This window comes from Gouania willdenowi, chromosome 4 (genome assembly GCF_900634775.1).
Source record: "Gouania willdenowi chromosome 4, fGouWil2.1, whole genome shotgun sequence".
In the NCBI taxonomy this organism is placed as follows: domain Eukaryota; kingdom Metazoa; phylum Chordata; class Actinopteri; order Blenniiformes; family Gobiesocidae; genus Gouania; species Gouania willdenowi.
This window is the reverse complement of record NC_041047.1, coordinates 33,773,191-33,794,141: the sequence shown is the minus strand read 5'-3', so window position 1 is coordinate 33,794,141 and position 20,951 is coordinate 33,773,191. Positions and strand designations below refer to the sequence as shown.

At 37.1% G+C, this 20,951-nt stretch overlaps 2 protein-coding genes across 2 annotated transcripts; one reads left to right on the top strand and one right to left on the bottom strand.

The window, feature by feature from the left end:
- The first annotated feature begins 488 nt into the window (after positions 1-488).
- Positions 489-2,256, top strand: aatf (apoptosis antagonizing transcription factor). Its single transcript, XM_028444942.1, has one exon. The coding sequence runs from the start codon at positions 534-536 to the stop codon at positions 1,992-1,994; it is 1,461 nt and encodes a 486-aa protein (XP_028300743.1). The 5' UTR covers positions 489-533; the 3' UTR covers positions 1,995-2,256.
- Positions 2,257-4,179: 1,923 nt separating this feature from the next.
- cpt2 (carnitine palmitoyltransferase 2) lies at positions 4,180-20,831 on the bottom strand. The gene is made up of 5 exons (XM_028444939.1): positions 20,615-20,831; positions 15,678-15,758; positions 15,469-15,575; positions 5,431-6,732; positions 4,180-4,624 (listed from the first exon to the last, which is right to left on the bottom strand). The coding sequence occupies exons 1-5, from the start codon at positions 20,791-20,793 to the stop codon at positions 4,296-4,298; spliced, it is 1,998 nt and encodes a 665-aa protein (XP_028300740.1). The 5' UTR covers positions 20,794-20,831; the 3' UTR covers positions 4,180-4,295.
- Positions 20,832-20,951: the final 120 nt, after the last annotated feature.

Sequence of the window (20,951 nt, the reverse complement as noted above, 5' to 3'; positions counted from 1 at the left end):
TAGTCTGGAGTTTTTTCAGGGCCAAAAAAACCCAGTTTGAAATAAATAATAAATCCAGAAAAGGAGACTTTTTTCTCCACTTTGAACAATGAATATAATATTTCCCAGTAATAAAAAAAATATTGATAATATCTGAAATGGAAGAATTCAAATTGATAAACAATCAGATGTAATTCAAAGTTTGGAACATAGTGAAATCTAATTATTTATATTTGACCAAAAAGATTGAGAGACAGAACACAGAAAAAAACATGTAAGTTAAATAAAAACAAACATCAGATTTAAATCTACTTTTAAGGAAATTTGACACAGAATATGTTTTTTAAGATTGTGAAATGTGTGTCTTTAACTTTAGGTAAAATATGTCATTATAATATTTAGAAAAGGCTTTTTTAAAGTCTGTTTCTAACTACACCTTACAGACAACACTCAGGGTATAACGTTCGTCAGAGTCGCGATTTAGTGACGTCACATTCTCCGCCCCCCATCCCGTCGCACAGAGCGGAAACACGTGTGATCCAGAGGTTTCCAACATGAGCTCCGTGTCCCTGGAGCTGGAGCAGCTGCTCAACCCGGTACCGACGTCTGTGGACCCGGAGGATGATGATGATGAAGAGGCGACCAGAGCCAGGGTGGAGCAGGGCTCTGAGGGGCCCCGAGAAGATACAGCGGCCCTCAGCGCTCTGCGCATGTGCAACGCGCCTCTGCTGTCCGATACGGACCGAAGGTACGCGGGAAAAAAAGTGACCCGGAAACAGCTGCTGATGGAGGGAGAGGAAGAGGAGGATGATGAAGAGGAAGATGGAGACAGAGAGATGGTGGAGTTATGCAGTGATGAAGATGATGATGATGATGATGATGATGATGAAGAAGAGAGCAGAGTGGACTTCTCCACACTGACAGAGACCATGGATGATCTGGGAGTGAGTGATGATGATGATGATGGTGGTGATGATGATGATGATGATGGTGATGATGGAGAGTGTGTGAGAACCTTCAGCCATCAGGCTGTGGATGAGACAGTAAAAAGGGGCGTGGCCGTGAAGCAGCAGCTGTCCCTGTGGGACCACCTGCTGGAAGGACGAATCAAACTCCAGAAAGCCCTGGTGACGGCCAATCAGCTTCCACAGCCCGACACGTGGGCGGTGTTCAGAGAAAGGGGTGGAGCTAAGCTGCAGGAGGGACTGAAGGATTCTCACAAGGCAGTAAAGGCCCTGCAGAGGTCCATGCTGGAGCTCCAGGACCTTCTACTGCTGCAGAACAATGACACCAGGGCCATGGTGGAGCAGGAGGAGGAGCAGGGGGTGGAGCTAGGGAAGAAGCGTAAGCTGCAGATGAGTGCGTACCCAGAGCTGATGTCTAAGCGGTTCCGTGCTTTCCAGTCGTACCGAGACGCCACGCTGCAGCGCTGGGACGATAAAACGCGTCTGACCACAGGGACCACGTCCAGAACCTTCTCAGCGTTCCACAGGAACATCCTGACTCAGGTGGACCAGGTCCTCATGGACCAGGACAGGCTGCTGCACCGCACACGCACACGCCGCTCTGACTACAGGGTTCTGGGAAAGATGGAGCCTTCTGTTGAGGAGGAGGGGGCGGAGCTTAGCGCTGGCTCCTCCAGAACCAACAAACACCTCCAGAACCTGGATGAGGACATCTTTGACGACGAGGACTTCTACCACCAGCTCCTCAGAGAGCTGATTGATCGTAGAACCAGTGGCTCCGCCCCCAACCAGCAGCTGGCCTCAGGGCGCCAGTGGCTCGCCATCCAGAAGCTACGTAGCAGCATGAAGAAAAAAGTGGACACCAAGGCCAGCAAGGGACGCAAGGTCCGCTTCCACATCCACAGCAAGCTGGTCCACTTCATGGCCCCCGTGGACCAGCTGGACCTAGGCCACGCCCCCAAGGACCAGGTGGGTCTGAGCCACGAGGCCCGCAACGAGCTCTACAGAGGCCTGTTTGGACACGCCTCCAACACCTCAGCGCCACAGTGAGGAGGAGGAGCCTACAGGACCAGGGGGTGGAGCCAATCATCACGTGATCAGATCGGTCCTCCAATGATTGACTTTGTTATTAAAAGCTTGTGTTATCATAGATCTACTGCTGTTAGACTCAATGTTCACTAATCCACTCACCAGGGTTTTTCAACCTTGGGGTCGTGACCCCATTTTGTCCAGTAAAACATTTTCATGTGAGTTATGTTTTATTCACAGTCAGTAGGAGGTTCTTTATAAAATAAATGTTCATTTAAAAATGTCTCATTGTTTGGGGTCAAAGGTCAAACACTTTTATATTTAGTCATCATTGGGGTGCGCTGGGTCCTTGTGTATGTGGGGGGGAGTGGCCAGGGGCTCTTTGGCCCCCACTCTTTCTGCTAGTCTGGCTGCATCTTCAGGTCCAGGGCAGCTCCTGGGTTTACAGTAGAGGTTCTTACATACATTAGTCTATGATACACTGACATGTCTTAGACTGTAGATAAAACTGGGCTTAACTTTAGACACGTTGATCCTAAATATCAGTTCTAGGTTTTACCACTCACTCCTTCCCTCTGTCCACAGACACCACCATTATAGCTAAGCTACACACTGGTCACCTGACTGGTTTGATTACACAACACTATAAACACAATATACACAACTATAAATACACATCTCACTTTACAATAATCAACTCTTCTCTTTACATTGTCCTACCCTGACTCTCTCTTCCCTGTTCCCTCCTCCCCCAGGTGTAACACTGCTCTCTCTTTTTATATTCTCCCTATAATAAAGTATTTATTATCCTTCCTTAGGGAGGGCTGGTGATGGTCACAATTATACAATAACATAAATTCATTTATTTTATTATAATAAAACATATTACTGTGTTATAGATTAAACTTCTTATCGTGTTGACCTTTGACATCATGTGCAGACGAGGTAAAAAATTATATTTAGTCATAATTTCAGCTTCACTTTAAAAACTTTAGTTTAAACTGTATTATTTAGTCTCATACTCAGTGGACTTTACATTCCAGACATTTTTAATGTTTAACTGTTGGAAAAACTATTACTTAATTTAATAGAAATGTAAAGTGTAGATCCTGATATTGTTGGTTTCTTACATATTTAGTATTTTATGTAAACTAAGAACAATAATGTTGATATTAAATCTGTGGAACATTAAACTGCTCCATAATATTTAGACTAAAATGATTTTAACACCATCTGTTATACGTGTTTCACAAGGAGAAGGTTGTGGGTTCAAACCCTGAGGTGCACACTTTGGTACTTTCTATGTGAAGTTTGCATATTCTCCCCATGCTGCGTGGCTCCTCCCACAATCTAAAAACATGACGTGAGCTTAATGGGAGTGTATTTGATGGACTGGCGCCGTCCAGGGTAAATAGACATGATTTATATAGAGCTTTATCACCACTGAAACAGTGCTTTACATATCAGCTCATTCACCAGTGGGACAGGACTGACATGCAAGGCACTAGTCGACCACTGGGAGCAACTTAGGGTTCAGTGTCTTGCCCAAGGACACTTTGACACATAGTCAGGTACTGGGATCGAACCCCCAACCTCTCAATCAGAAGACGACCCTCTACCACCTGAGCCACGGTTGCCCTAATGCTGTAGACAGAAAGTAGCAGACCCCAATTCAATTATGAAATTAATTAATTCAATCAAGGTCATGAAAATCAATTCTATGATTTTGAGACTTATTTTTGTATAATTTGTTGGATTGTTTGTGAAAACTTACAGGATACATACATATTTATGTAAACAAACCGACTCCATTAATTAAATGTATGAGTTTGGGGGACGAGGACGTCTAACGGATTTATTTGGTTATTTACACAAATATTATTTTCTATTTCCACTTTCTCCTGCGGGTCCAATTGAGTTCTCTAAAGGGCCAGATTTGGCCCTCGGGCCTTGAGTTTGACAGATGTGCTATCCACTACACTACACTATATATATATATCTAATACATTCAAAACTAATATAATGTATCTAAAATGTGTTAAATTCATTTCAGAGACAAGGTGTGCATCACCTAATACAGGCCAGTGGTTCTCAACCTGTGGTACCTCAAGTTCCTCATTCTCTTATTCCTGAACTCAACTACAACCATTTAACACCAACTATAAACTATAAACTACTTGAGATATTTAACTCACACACACAGTGATTAAAAGCATATTTTTAATATTTTAAATTATGACTTTTTAACTTAAAACACCTCAAACAATCTGAAGCAACTGTTTTCTAATTGATACTTTTATTCTGATATAATATGATCACATGTTAGCTGAGGGGCGTTCCTTCTAGAACTCTAAAGATGTCGTGCAGTGATTGGTTGACACACTGGAGGAACTCGTGGACGTTCCTGCTCTGATAGGACGACACGTTGCAGCCGATCCAGTGGTCGTGGACGCCGTAGCCCACGCCGTAGCCGTCGGGCACCACGGGGGCGAAGCCCCCCAGGCTGACTGCAGGGCTGGTGAGGGTACTGGTGGACAGCACGTTATGGTTGATAGCTGCGTACGCTGGGTCACTGTACAAGCTGGGGGGGGCGTGGCCTCTAGAGGTACACAGGTACCGAATGGCAAACAGGTGACGGTCAAAGCCCTGACCTGGTTAGGGAGAGTCACAGGTTGAGAAACATTGGTATTTATACGTTTACATAGAATTAAAAAATAAAAATCAGTTTGTAAAAGTATCATTAGGACCAAAGCACAACAGTGTTTTTATTATTATTATTATAAAAAGTGATTACTAGGGGATGAAAATGCCTCTACGCTCAACAACTCTAGAGAGAACCCTGTTAATATATATATATATATATATATATAAAACTATATTTATAACTCTACATATGTAACTAGTGATGCACCAAAAACTTTCAGTAAAAAAAAAAAGCTAAAAGTGCTTTTTGGGTTTTGGGCTGAAACAAGATGTGATAACGTTAAATATAAATCTATGGATATAGTAACAGTACAAACACCATAAATATTAATACTAATATATTCATTGATTATGAATCCTAACGAGGTAATCAATAGATGATAAACTAATTAATGATAGATCATATTTATTAGTGTATTTTACAGCTGATTATAGACATGGATCAAACTGACCTGTTAGCATTAGCGATGCTAACAGAAAGCTAACACTAGAGGAAGATTATGATTAATATGTTATTTATTAAAGGATCAGTAATTGTGACTAACTGCAATTTAACTTTAGTAATTGAGAATGTAATTGTAATTGACTTTCAGGGCGAAGTAATAATTTCAATAGTAATTGGAAATAATGCAGGTTATAGTAATCATAATTGAACATGGGTAATTGAAGATGTAATTGTAATTAAAAATGTCAGATGTGAGTCAGCTGGTGTGTGATTGGTGGAGGGCTCCTAGCCCCTCCCCCTCCTACGTACCCATAGCTGCCTCTCTGGTGAGCCGTCCATGGTACGTGGAGCACTGAGCTAGCATGGTTCTCAGCTGGTCCACGCTGTGTTTACTGGGCTGGTTAACGAAGGCGTGTGCGCAGCGTTGGGTGTGGATGGATGCTGGTCGGATGGTCTCGGTGCGTCCGTGCCTGAAGGCGGCGGTGCTACAGGACTCATAGGTGGCCGTGCTGTGCCCGTTCTGCCTGAGGAAGGCCATCTGGAATGCTAGCTGAGCTACGGCGTCAGGGCTCAGCTGGTGCTTCTTCAGTTCTTCTTTTCCTCCATCTTTGAACTCCAGAGCATCGATGCTTAGTTTAGACACACACACGTTAAAGTTCTCCTTAGCCCTGGAGATGGAGCGCTCCAGCTCTGGGGTCAGGGTGAAGCTCAGCCTGCGTACGCCAGGAGGAGAACCAGGACCAGGAGGAGAGCCAGGGTGGACCAGGGGCTGAGTGGTTGAGTCCTTATAGATCTCATTCTGCAGACGTAGAACAGCCACGCCGTCGCCCCAGGAGTGCTCAAAGTTGATGGCGGCGTGTGCGTCTTTGGTGACGATGAGGCTGAAGGACTTGTCGTACCAGCGGTTAGCGGCGTCTCCGTGCAGCATGTTGTGGGACACCTGGACGTGGTCCTCCATCATCTCCTCATCCAAACACAGACAGAACAGTGCACTGTCCACCACGCTAAGCTCCGCCCCATTACCTGCTGCTATCAGCTGCTCTCTAAGCCCCGCCCACACGTCCCTGTTCTCACTGGTGAGCACGCCCACAGGGAAGCTAGGGGCGGGGCTAGGGTCAGATAGGATGTAGTGGAGGTGGGCGTGGACCTCAGTAGGACTCACCATGTTCCCGTGTTTGTCCAGCACATCAAACACGTACATGTTCCCCCGCCTCAGCACCAACAGGTGGCGCCCCCCCTCCTCAGTCAGCAGCTGGTCCCGCCCCTGCTGAGGGACCCGGGTAGAGTTAAAGAGTCTGAAGTACTGGGACATGTCCAGAGGGTAGGCGTTAACCATGTACGCCCCGTACCAGGACAAAGAGGGTGGGGCCCAGCGGATCAGCCTCTTAAAGGTGTGGGTGTCGCTCCTGGTGGGGTTCAGGTGGAACACCTCTGGTTCCAGTAGCCCCGCCCTCAGCGTCTTCATGAAGCGCACGGCAGAACAAACCATGTTAGCGCTGCGTACCAGCTGATCGTTGTACTCCCCCCGGGGGTCGGGTTTGAACGACATGAAGGGGTTAAAATTCAGAACCACTGGGTCTCGAGCAGAGAGATACATGTCAAACCATGGCCCTGCAACACATATGAATCATTAGTATAAATACATGTGTATAATATTAGTATATACAGTATACGTGTATATAATATTAGTATATATACACGTGTGTGTAATATTAGTATACATACGTGTGTGTAATACATACGTGTGTGTAATATTAGTATACATACGTGTGTGTAATACATACGTGTGTGTAATATTAGTATACATACGTGTATATAATATTAGCATATATACACGTGTGTGTAATATTAGTATACATACGTGTGTGTAATACATACGTGTGTCTAATATTAGCATACATACGTGTGTGTAATATTAGCATACATACGCGTGTGTAACATTAGCATACATACGTGTGTGTAACATTAGCATACATACGTGTGTGTAATACAAGTATACATACATGTGTGTAACATTAGCATACATACGTGTGTGTAACATTAGCATACATACGTGTGTGTAATACAAGTATACATACATGTGTGTAATATTAGCATACAAACGTGTGTGTAATATTAGCATACATACGTGTGTGTAATATTAGTATACAGTGCATACGTGTGTGTAATATTAGTATACAGTGCATACGTGTGTGTAATATTAGTATACAGTGCATACGTGTGTGTAATATTAGTATACAGTGCATACGTGTGTGTAATATTAGTATACATACATGTGTGTAATATTAGCATACATACATGTGTGTAATATTAGCATACATACGTGTGTGTAATATTAGCATACATACGTGTGTGTAATATTAGTATACAGTGCATACGTGTGTGTAATATTAGCATACATACGTGTGTGTAATATTAGTATACATACGTGTGTGTAATATTAGTATACAGTACATACGTGTGTGTAATATTAGCATACATACATGTGTGTAATATTAGCATACATACGTGTGTGTAATATTAGCATACATACGTGTGTGTAATATTAGTATACAGTACATACGTGTGTAATATTAGCATACATACGTGTGTGTAATATTAGTATACAGTACATACGTGTGTAATATTAGTATACATACGTGTGTGTAATATTAGCATACATACATGTGTGTAATATTAGCATACATACGTGTGTGTAATATTAGTATACAGTACATACGTGTGTGTAATATTAGCATACATACGTGTGTGTAATATTAGTATACAGTACATACGTGTGTAATATTAGTATACATACGTGTGTGTAATATTAGTATACAGTACATACATGTGTGTAATATTAGTATACAGTACATACGTGTGTGTAATATTAGTATACAGTACATACGTGTGTGTAATATTAGTATACAGTACATACGTGTGTGTAATATTAGCATACATACGTGTGTGTAATATTAGTATACAGTACATACGTGTGTGTAATATTAGTATACATACATGTGTGTAATATTAGCATACATACGTGTGTGTAATATTAGTATACAGTACATACGTGTGTGTAATATTAGCATACATACATGTGTGTAATATTAGCATACATACGTGTGTGTAATATTAGTATACAGTACATACGTGTGTGTAATATTAGCATACATACATGTGTGTAATATTAGTATACAGTACATACGTGTGTGTAATATTAGTATACATACATGTGTGTAATATTAGCATACATACGTGTGTGTAATATTAGTTTACAGTACATACGTGTGTGTAATATTAGTATACATACATGTGTGTAATATTAGCATACATACTTGTGTGTAATATTAGTATACAGTACATACGTGTGTGTAATATTAGCATACATACATGTGTGTAATATTAGTATACAGTACATACGTGTGTGTAATATTAGCATACATACGTGTGTGTAATATTAGTATACAGTACATACGTGTGTGTAATATTAGCATACATACGTGTGTGTAATATTAGTATACAGTACATACGTGTGTGTAATATTAGTATACATACGTGTGTGTAATATTAGTATACATAAGTGTGTGTAATATTAGTATACATAAGTGTGTGTAATATTAGTATACATACGTGTGTGTAATATTAGTATACATACATGTGTGTAATATTAGCATACATAAGTGTGTGTAATATTAGTATACATACGTGTGTGTAATATTAGTATACATACGTGTGTGTAATACATACGTGTGTGTAATACATACGTGTGTCTAATATTAGCATACATACGTGTGTCTAATATTAGCATACATACGTGTGTGTAATATTAGCATGCATACGTGTGTGTAATATTAGCATACATACGCGTGTGTAATATTAGCATACATACGCGTGTGTAACATTAGCATACATACGTGTGTGTAACATTAGCATACATACGTGTGTGTAATACAAGTATACATACATGTGTGTAATATTAGCATACATAAGTGTGTGTAACATTAGCATACATACGTGTGTGTAACATTAGTATACAGTGCATACGTGTGTGTAATACAAGTATACATACGTGTGTGTAATATTAGCATACAAACGTGTGTGTAATATTAGCATACATACGTGTGTGTAATATTAGCATACATACGTGTGTGTAATATTAGTATACAGTGCATACGTGTGTGTAATACAAGTATACATACATGTGTGTAATATTAGCATACAAACGTGTGTGTAATATTAGCATACATACGTGTGTGTAATATTAGCATACATACGTGTGTGTAATATTAGTATACAGTGCATACGTGTGTGTAATATTAGTATACAGTACATACGTGTGTGTAATATTAGTATACATACATGTGTGTAATATTAGTATACATACATGTGTGTAATATTAGCATACATACGTGTGTGTAATATTAGCATACATACGTGTGTGTAATATTAGTATACAGTGCATACGTGTGTGTAATATTAGTATACATACGTGTGTGTAATATTAGTATACATACGTGTGTGTAATATTAGTATACAGTACATACGCGTGTGTAACATTAGCATACATACGTGTGTGTAACATTAGCATACATACGTGTGTGTAATACAAGTATACATACATGTGTGTAATATTAGCATACATACGTGTGTGTAACATTAGCATACATACGTGTGTGTAATACAAGTATACATACGTGTGTGTAATATTAGTATACAGTACATACGTGTGTGTAACATTAGCATACATACGTGTGTGTAATACAAGTATACATACATGTGTGTAATATTAGCATACATACATGTGTGTAATATTAGCATACAAACGTGTGTGTAATATTAGCATACATACGTGTGTGTAATATTAGTATACATACGCGTGTGTAACATTAGCATACATACGTGTGTGTAATATTAGTATACAGTACATACGTGTGTGTAATATTGTAGTAGTGTATATTCGTATACATACATGCGTGTAATATTAGTATACATACATGTGTGTAATATTAGTATACAGTACATACGTGTGTGTAATATTAGTATACAGTACATACGTGTGTGTAATATTAGTATACATACATGTGTGTAATATTAGCATACATACGTGTGTGTAATATTAGTATACAGTACATACGTGTGTGTAATATTAGTATACATACATGTGTGTAATATTAGTTTACAGTACATACGTGTGTGTAATATTAGCATACATACATGTGTGTAATATTAGCATACATACGTGTGTGTAATATTAGTATACAGTACATACGTGTGTGTAATATTAGCATACATACGTGTGTGTAATATTAGTATACAGTACATACGTGTGTGTAATATTAGCATACATACGTGTGTGTAATATTAGTATACAGTACATACGTGTGTGTAATATTAGTATACAGTACATACGTGTGTGTAACATTAGCATACATACGTGTGTGTAATACAAGTATACATACATGTGTGTAATATTAGCATACATACATGTGTGTAATATTAGCATACAAACGTGTGTGTAATATTAGCATACATACGTGTGTGTAATATTAGTATACATACGCGTGTGTAACATTAGCATACATACGTGTGTGTAATATTAGTATACAGTACATACGTGTGTGTAATATTAGTATACAGTACATACGTGTGTGTAATATTAGTATACATACATGTGTGTAATATTAGTATACATACATGTGTGTAATATTAGTATACAGTACATACGTGTGTGTAATATTAGTATACAGTACATACGTGTGTGTAATATTAGTATACATACATGTGTGTAATATTAGCATACATACGTGTGTGTAATATTAGTATACAGTACATACGTGTGTGTAATATTAGTATACATACATGTGTGTAATATTAGTTTACAGTACATACGTGTGTGTAATATTAGCATACATACGTGTGTGTAATATTAGTATACAGTACATACGTGTGTGTAATATTAGCATACATACGTGTGTAATATTAGCATACATACGTGTGTGTAATATTAGTATACAGTACATACGTGTGTGTAATATTAGCATACATACGTGTGTGTAATATTAGTATACAGTACATACGTGTGTGTAATATTAGCATACATACGTGTGTGTAATATTAGTATACAGTACATACGTGTGTGTAATATTAGCATACATACGTGTGTGTAATATTAGTATACAGTACATACGTGTGTGTAATATTAGCATACATACGTGTGTGTAATATTAGTATACAGTACATACGTGTGTGTAATATTAGCATACATACATGTGTGTAATATTAGCATACATACGTGTGTGTAATATTAGTATACAGTACATACGTGTTGTAATATTAGCATAATACATTACTGGTGTGTAATATTAGCATACATACGTGTGTGTAATAGTTAGTATACAGTACATACGTGTGTGTAATATTAGCATACATACGTGTGTGTAATATTAGTATACAGTACATACGTGTGTGTAATATTAGCATACATACGTGTGTGTAATATTAGTATACAGTACATACGTGTGTGTAATATTAGCATACATACGGTGTAGGTAATATTAGTATACAGTACATACGTGTGTGTAATATTAGCATACATACATGTGTGTAATATTAGTATACAGTACATACGTGTGTGTAATATTAGTATACATACATGTGTGTAATATTAGCATACATACGTGTGTGTAATATTAGCATACATACATGTGTGTAATATTAGCATACATACATGTGTGTAATATTAGTATACATACATGTGTGTAATATTAGTATACATACATGTGTGTAATATTAGCATACATACATGTGTGTAATATTAGCATACATACGTGTGTGTAATATTAGCATACATACATGTGTGTAATATTAGTATACATACATGTGTGTAATATTAGCATACATACATGTGTGTAATATTAGTATACATACATGTGTGTAATATTAGCATACATACATGTGTGTAATATTAGCATACATACATGTGTGTAATATTAGCATACATACATGTGTGTAATATTAGCATACATACATGTGTGTAATATTAGCATACATACGTGTGTGTAATATTAGCATACATACGTGTGTGTAATATTAGTATACATACGTGTGTGTAATATTAGTATACATACATGTGTAATATTAGTATACATACATGTGTAATATTAGTATACATACATGTGTAATATTAGTATACATACATGTGTAATATTAGTATATATACATGTGTAATATTAGTATATATACATGTGTAATATTGTAATATGTATACTAATATTATACACGTGTATATATACTAATATTATACACGTATATATACTAATATTATACACGTATATATACTAATATTATACACGTATATATACTAATATTATACACGTATATGTACTAATATTATACACATGTATGTATACTAGGGATGTAACGATTCACTCGACTCCCGATACGATTCGATTCACGATACTGGGTTCACGATACGATTCTCTCACGATTTATTTTACAAAATGAGACTGTAGACAAATGACTGAAAAATATTCCTTTATTCTTTTTGTGGAAAAAAACTATGAAATACTGTATTATTTTCCTTTTATTTTTCATTGTCAAAAGAATCCTTTGATAAACTATTCAAAACAATGCAATTTAACTAAAAATAAATCTTGAATGAAATAAATAAAGGAATAATACAAATGAAGAAGAAGCCTATTAATTTAAATTCTGGTTCTATAGTAAACAATGCAAAACTGCATAATAGTTTTTTTTTCTTTTTAAAAGTGCAACTGAAAATGTATTTTGTGTCTTAACAATTGGACTTAAAAAAAAAAGTCACTGCACTGAAATTACATCAGATATTTGTTTGGACCAGCAGAGGGCGCTGGTAACCCAGTGGTCGGTTGGCATGCAGATATTCTAGCAGTGAAGAAGAGATGCTATGCTAGCAGACAGAGCTAATAGAAAAACGTGACTTTTACAGATATTCACGTAATATTTCGGTGCTAAAGGGGTAAGGAATCATTTATGAACATGTTTAAGAGTAGAAGGCGGCCAAAAAGAAAGTAGTAGCAGATTCCGCTGCCTACACTTTTGGACAAGAGAAGGATGAATACAATATATATAGTATAGCGCCCTCTGCTGTTTAAAAAAGTACTCCGATTCAATTTTCAGAGAATCGATGTGAATTGTGATACCTATAAATCGATTTTTAACTGCCTTACGATTAATCGTTACATCCCTAATTGTGATAAACATATAAAACCTTTAAATTGTGAACTAATATACATTTTTTTTAATAGTGTTCCTAAACAAAGGATGAGTTTGTCATGAGGAGAGGTTCATAAGTACTAACAGAGCATCCTGAATATAATAATCATTGATATGAGATCAATATCTATGGTAGAGGATGATCCAGAACCTTCCATCCAGACGATGGATGGATAATTTTTCATGTTGAAAATACAACTATTATAAAAGCATTATTTTGTCCTGTCATTGTTTTATTTCCTTTGTGTAAAACATGCTGTCAGAGAACAACAGCTTTAAGCAGTAATTAAAATAGACATAAATACAGTTGTGTGTGAAAGTCAGGGCACCCCTTTAAAAACAGCATATTTTATATATTTAAAAAGTTATATTCATATTTACTGTCTCTCTGGTATATGGGAAAAAAAGACAATATTGTCAGGAAACATTAATGCATAGTTACATTTTATTTTATAAATTGAACAAAATTACAAAAATGAAAAACATAATTTTGGCATGTGCAAAAGTCGGGGCACCCTGAGAGTTTCAAAGTGTCAGATTCTTTTTACAAGCTCAGACCTCTACCAGCTCATTGGTCCTGAAGCATGTGTCAACAATTGTCATTAGGGAGTGCCAGCTGGTGCCAATTTGAGGGTTTCTTAAATACGGCGACTCCACAAACCTTGTACAAACACTCAGCAACCATGGGTTCCTCTAAGAAGCTGTGTAAGACAGAAAAAATGAAAGTAATTGATGCCCACAATGCCGGGGAGGGCTACAAGAAGATAGCAAAGCGTTTTCAGCTTGCAGTTTCCACAGTGCGAGGCATAATTAAGAGATGGCAGGTGAGGGGAACTGTGGAGGTCAAGAAGAGATCTGGAAGACCAAGGAAACTCTCGGAGAGAACAGCTCGTAGTCTGGTCAGAAAGGTAAACCAAAACCCACATTTGACTTCAAAAGACCTCCAGGAAGATTTAGCAGACTCAGGAGTGGTGGTGCACCCTTCCACTGTGCACCGATACTTGCACCAACAAGACCTTCATGGAAGAGTCTGTAGAAAAAAACCTTATCTACGACCTCATCATAAAATACAATGTCAAAAATATGCAACAGAACATCTACAGAAGCCTGATGACTTTTGGAAACAAGTGCTGTGGACTGATGAAGTTAAAATAGAACTCTGGCCACAATAAGCAAAGGTATGTTTGGAGAAAAAAAGGAGCAGCATTTCATGAAAAGAACACCTTGCCAACTGTTAAATATGGGGGTGGATCCATCATGCTTTGGGGTTGTGTTGCAGCCAGTGGGACAGGAAACATTGCTCGGGTGGAGGGAAGAATGGATTCAATTAAATACCAGCAAATTCTGGAGGCAAATATCACAGCATCTGTAAAAAAGCTAAAGCTGAAAAGAGGATAATGATCCTAAACATACCTCCAAATCCACCATGGACTACTTCAAGAAACACAAGCTGAAGGTTTTGGAATGGCCTTCACAGTCTCCCGACTTAAACATTATCTAAAATCTGTGGGTAGATCTTAAAAGAGCTGTGCATGCAAGACGTCCTAGGAATATTGCAGAACTGGAAGCCTTTTGCAAGGAAGAATGGGGAAAAATCCCAAATAATAGAATCCAGAGACTTGTTGTTGGCTATAAGAAGCGTTTACAAGCTGTGATATCTGCCAGAGGGGGTGTTACTAAGTACTGAAGGTACTGATGCTGTAGGGTGCCCCGACTTTTGCACATGCCAAAATTATGTTTTTCATTTTTGTAATTTTGTTCAATTTATAAAATAAAATGTAACTATGCATTAATGTTTCCTGACAATATTGTCTTTTTTTCCCATATACCAGAGAGACAGTAAATATAAATATAACTTTTTAAATATATAAAATATGCTGTTTTTAAAGGGGTGCCCTGACTTTCACACACAACTGTATACAGTATGCTTCAAACAAAAACAATAATCGTGATTAGTCCAATAAATGATTGATAAATGAGTCAACAACAAAAACAATGGTTAGTTGCAGCTCTATATTAAAGTGTTGTCCCATGAAAAGATATAACTAAATATTAGCAGAAATGTGAGGGGCGTGGTCACTGTGAGATAGTATTGATTGATTAGTTTCTGACCTGAGATGTAACTGGTGTGTTTGTTGTTTTTATCCTGCGTTACCAGCTCCTCATGGAGCAGCTTTCCTTCTCCACTCAGGAACTCATGGGACACTTTCTCTGTGGTTCTGACAGGAAACAAACACTTTATTGATCGACTGATTGATTAATGACTCAACCACTGGCAACACGTCACAGGAAACAGGAAGTAGATCAACTACGGTTTTTACCTGAACTGATCATCATCCAACAAAGGTCTCTGAGCAGCCAGATACCGTCTGATTGTGTCCTCCAGTTTAGGAATAGGTAACCTACACACACACATTAACACACACACACACATTAACACACACACACACTAAATTGTACCTGTAAATAATTTTATTGTAAATCTCAATGTAATGTGATGGCAAAATTGATTATATTTACTCATATATTTGATCTTATTCAAATATATTGTCTTAAGTTGTTTACTTTCCATGTCTTTCTCTTTGTGGAAGGTTGGTAAACTCGTCACACCCACACACACACACACACACACACACACACACACACACACACACACACACACACCACACACACACACACACACACACACACACACACACACACACACACACACACACACACACACACACACACACACACACACACACACACACACACACACACACACACACACACACACACACACACACACACACACACACACACACACACACACACACCAAGGGGAGGTCCCTTTGATTATCCTGTCTGTACCTTTTTTTATTTAGTTTAGAATAAAATCATTTTTTATTACGTCATCATCCCTCCAGAATGGTCTTCATCATTTATCACCACAGAGTGTGTTTTCAGGTCAAAGACCAGGTAATTTCACCATAACAGTAATAATTTACATTTTAAATAATTTAATTGTAAAATTCAGGATAAATATTTATTATTATTAATAATTTAAATGTAAACACAAACACAGCTACAAAGCCATAATTTTATGAGTAAAAAAACCCAAATCAAAAGTAAGAGTTTTGCAGTGTTTTATTGGCTCAGGGGTTCATCCAATCAGCACACTGCTTATTGGAAGCACGTCCCTTTCACTAGCTCCGCCCCTTCCATCTGTGATATATCGTGGAATTATTGTATCCAAAACTATTTAGTAATCATGTTTTTTACACTCAGGCAGGATGAAGTGTGAAAAAGTGAAAAAAAGTGGGATTCGAACCCACGTTAGACGAAGGAAGGAAGGATCCTTCCACACACACTGATCACGTGATCACACACTGATGTGTGTGTTTGATAAGTATTTTAACAGCGCTTAATAAAAGAGATGATGTAATTCATAATTAAATAATATATAATTAATGAGACTAATGAGTGTTTGATCTCTCATTGTTTCTCTCTCTCTCAGAGTGGAGGCTGGATTGAACGCAGCGCTGCAGGTGATGAGACGTGAATGCACAGAGTATAAACAACAATGTGATCCGTGAACGTATCCAGACATAACGAGTGGATCACAGAGTTCACGCTCACATTGAGAGAAACAGTAAAAAGGAAAAACATGCTGAGCTCAGCACTAGAGCGTACACACTCATCAGAACCATCATGGAGGGACCAGAACTGATGGACTATGATACCAGGACAGATGTTCAGCTGTGTTTCTCTCAGAGAGGGGTCTGCAACCTGTGGTTCTGGGGCCTAATGTGGCCCTTTGACTCTTATACAATGGCTCCCTATAGTTTTAAAAAAACTATTGAAATAAAGTTATTTTTTATGATGACAAATAAAATCATGATATAACAATTTATTAAGCTAAAATAAATCACGTTGTACAATGACTCAGCACATTCCTACAACATCTACAGACCATCAACTTTCCTCCACCTGTGACTAACCTTAAGTTTTAAATCCCTGGTAAGAAACTAAACCAACAAAAACACTATTTCTGGAAGAAAATACAGATTTTAATTGTGTGGGAACAGATTCATTTAACCACCAATGTACAGGTTAAATATGTATGTTTTATGTGTGGCAAGAAATGAGTAATTAGCATGTGTTGATCACATGATCATGTATTATTATATTCATGTTACTTTTTATAGACTTTCATATACATTAACTATAAAAATCTACTTTATAAACATTGTGTTCATATAAACTGTGATGTGTAAGAATTTGAAGATAAAGATACTGTTTTATTTATTGATGTTAATTTATTTTATTTTAAAGTGTTTTTAAGTTTCTATTTACATGATCAATATAAATCAAACATTATTCTATATAATTCTAACTGTATATAATGTAATCCACTGTATTGTCTTCATAGAGAAGGTCTTTATGGCTCCAGGAGGACTTTAATCCAGGTGAGATGAGGTTCAATGGTTCCTTGTAGAGTAAAGGTTACAGACCCCTGACCAGGGGAAGAGGGTTAGGAGACCCCACTATCAGAGCTGGACCCTCTGAATTTAATTCATGGTGAAACAATGCAGATGATAAGTTGGTTATGTTACTGTTAAATTAATTCATGTACAGTATTTATGTAAAATAAAAAAACAGAATAAATGTAACATGTTAGGATTTAATGTTATTTAAAACATTTTTGTTACGTCTTCTTTTAAAATTGTATAAAATAAATGACCTGTTATTTCAGACACTGATTGTTGTAGAAAAACTTAAGAGTTATTAATTATGACCAAATTAATATGTGTTTGAAGGTTGTATGTACATAGAGGTGTACATACTGTACTCTGTAGTGTCCAGATTTACACAACTGTAAGGTTGATTATCAGAGCTACGCAGATGACACATGTTACAGCAATTTTCATATTCATCATCATATCATCAAATGTATGTTCATGTGTACAATTTGTCATGTTTTAATACATGATGACTCCATTACTCTTTGCACTTTTGAACAGCTGAGTCATGTTAGATTAAACACTACAGATCGTATTGTACTCAGTGCAACACAGAGTCTCTGCTGAAGGCCAAACACACGAACACACACACTATCAAGGACAATCTTCCTCATTATATACACGTCTTCATCATCCTCAAATGTTTCCACTGTTGGGCATCTGACTCCTCCTCCTCCTCACCTCAGGGTGGAACTTTTTCTGTTATCTGTATAAAAGCTGTGAAACTGTTAGTTAGAGTGGGTCTTTCCTTTTTCCTCTGCCACGAGCCTTTTGTCTTTCATTCTTTCAGGATGGAAGCTTCTTCTTTACTCCTTTTTATTTAATTTTATAATAAACCTTTTTTATAAAATCATCAATGCCTCGACTGGACTCCATCATTCAACCAGAGAATAAATCATGTCTCCAAATGAGGTCAACCGCAAATTTGCTGTGACACACACAACTATATCTATCACTGAACCCAGATGACTATGGTCCCATTGAGGTGTTGTGTGACTGCTTAGAAAAAGTAAACTGCTGGATGAGTGAAAACTTCCTTCAACTAAACCATGACAAGATGGAGGTGATTGTCTTTGGTAACAAGGAAAAGAGGACTGCTGTCAGCAAGTATCTGAGTCTGGATCTTTAGAAGATAAAGACCAAGTCAAAAACCTTGGTGTTCTGATTGACTCAGATCTGACATTCAGCATCAGATCAAATCTATCACAAAAACATCTTCTACCACCTAAAGAACATCTCCAGAGTGAAAGGTTTAATGACTCAGAAAGATCAGGAGAAACTGGTCCATGCTTTTATCTCCAGCAGACTGGACTATTGTAATGGTCTTCATCAAACATCTACAGCTGGTTCAGAACGCTGCAGCTCAGGTCTGAACCAGAACAAAGAGGTCAGAACACTTTACACTGGCTCCCAGTCAGCCTCAGAGGAGACTGTAAAGTTCTGCTGCTGGTTATAAATGTGTGAATGGGTTTGGTCCAGAATACATCAGTGAGATGTTAGTCAGGTATGAACCCAGCAGGTCTCTGAGATCTATGGACACAGGTCAGATAGTGGAGCCCAGAGCTCACAGTAACCATGGTGATGCTGTGTTTAGTTGTTATGCTGCAAAGAAGTGGAGCAAACTGCAGCAGAGCTGAAGTCAGCATCACATGTGAACATTTTTAAATCAAAGTTAAAGGCACTTTTTTTATCTACTGCATATGATTGAGAGAGATTTATGGTCATGTTGATGATGTCATGATGATTTTACTGATGATTTTAATTGATTTTACTGATGATTTTAAATGTTCTTATTGATTTTAAACAATTGAATGTTTTATCATGTAAAGCACATTGAGTTGCCTTGTGTATGAAATGTGCTTTACAAATAAATTTGCCTATAAATGGTTTATTTGTGGGTGTAAAATAAAATAGTGTGTGATTTATCTGGTTTGAATATGAAGGACATGAATATGATAAATGTGTTTGTTTTTTATTCATTTTATATTTTTTCATTTGGTGTATTTTTCTGTCTTTCTGTTGTATTTTAGTGCATTTTTTGTATAATTATAGTTTTTTGTTGCCATTGTAGTAATTCTGAAATAATTTTATGTATTTTAGAGTTAAAAAATAAATAAATAAATAAAACTCTTTTATAGTATAGATAAGTATATTTTAACATATTTAACACGACAAATTCCACCTTTAAAAAAAGAATAATTTTAAGGTATTTCCTGTGTTAGGGTTAAAATACAACTAAAGGTCACGGGTCATTTGGCTTACTGCGCATGCGCACAGGAACAAAGGCAGGAAGAGTTTTTATTTAAGAATTTAACACAATTACAATCTGTTGGAGAAACAAAAGTTAAAGTTTTTAGAAAAAAATAATTTAACACTTTGATAAACATTCCACTTGGGTTATATATATATATATATATATATATATATATATATATATATATATATATGATTAAATTACAGTTAGTTACTCTTTGAGTACAATTTAAATCAAATAAAAGTGCTTCTACTTGAGTATCATTTATATATTTGTTATTACAACAAAGTTTTATCTCTTAACAAAATATGGTCCATAGTAATAAATAAAGAATTTAGAAGATTTACAGCTTAGATGTTTAGTGTGTAGAACTACAGATGTTAGCGCCCTCTATCGGTCACATGTTAAAACCTTTAACCTAGATCTGTATTAAAGTGATTATTAATGTGTTACATTATGTTTATTTCCGTAATAAATGAAGCTAATGTAACGCCCTCACCTGGGTAAACTCTTCTGGTAGTGAAAGGTCGGTACGATGCTCCGGTGGAGGTACTCTGATGAAGTATTACTACAAAAGTCTCTGGTTCGAATCCCAGCTGCTGCTGTTCTGCTGAGATGAAGAAAAGCTCCATGTTTCCTCAGAGAATGACTGTAGAAGAAGGACAGGAACACGGCCATGGCGCTGCTCACACTGCACGATCTGTACCGGAAATAACATCTAGTCTGCGCATGTGCTGCAAACACGTCACTTTCTTTATTTGACGTCACGTGCGATAATATTTTAACCGCAAACGACCGTTAAAGGAAGACGGATCAAGAAAATGTAATATAAAATA

Coding starts and splice junctions, on each gene's coding strand:
- aatf (XM_028444942.1), top strand. CDS start 534: ATGAGCTCCGTGTCCCTGGAGCTGGAGCAGCTGCTCAACCCGGTACCG.
- cpt2 (XM_028444939.1), bottom strand. CDS start 20,793: ATGGCCGTGTTCCTGTCCTTCTTCTACAGTCATTCTCTGAGGAAACAT. Junction 15,759..20,614: donor TACCAGAAGAGTTTACCCAG/GTGAGGGCGTTA, acceptor GTGTGTGTGTAG/GTTACCTATTCCTAAACTGG. Junction 6,733..15,468: donor ACACACCAGTTACATCTCAG/GTCAGAAACTAA, acceptor TATGTGTTGCAG/GGCCATGGTTTGACATGTAT.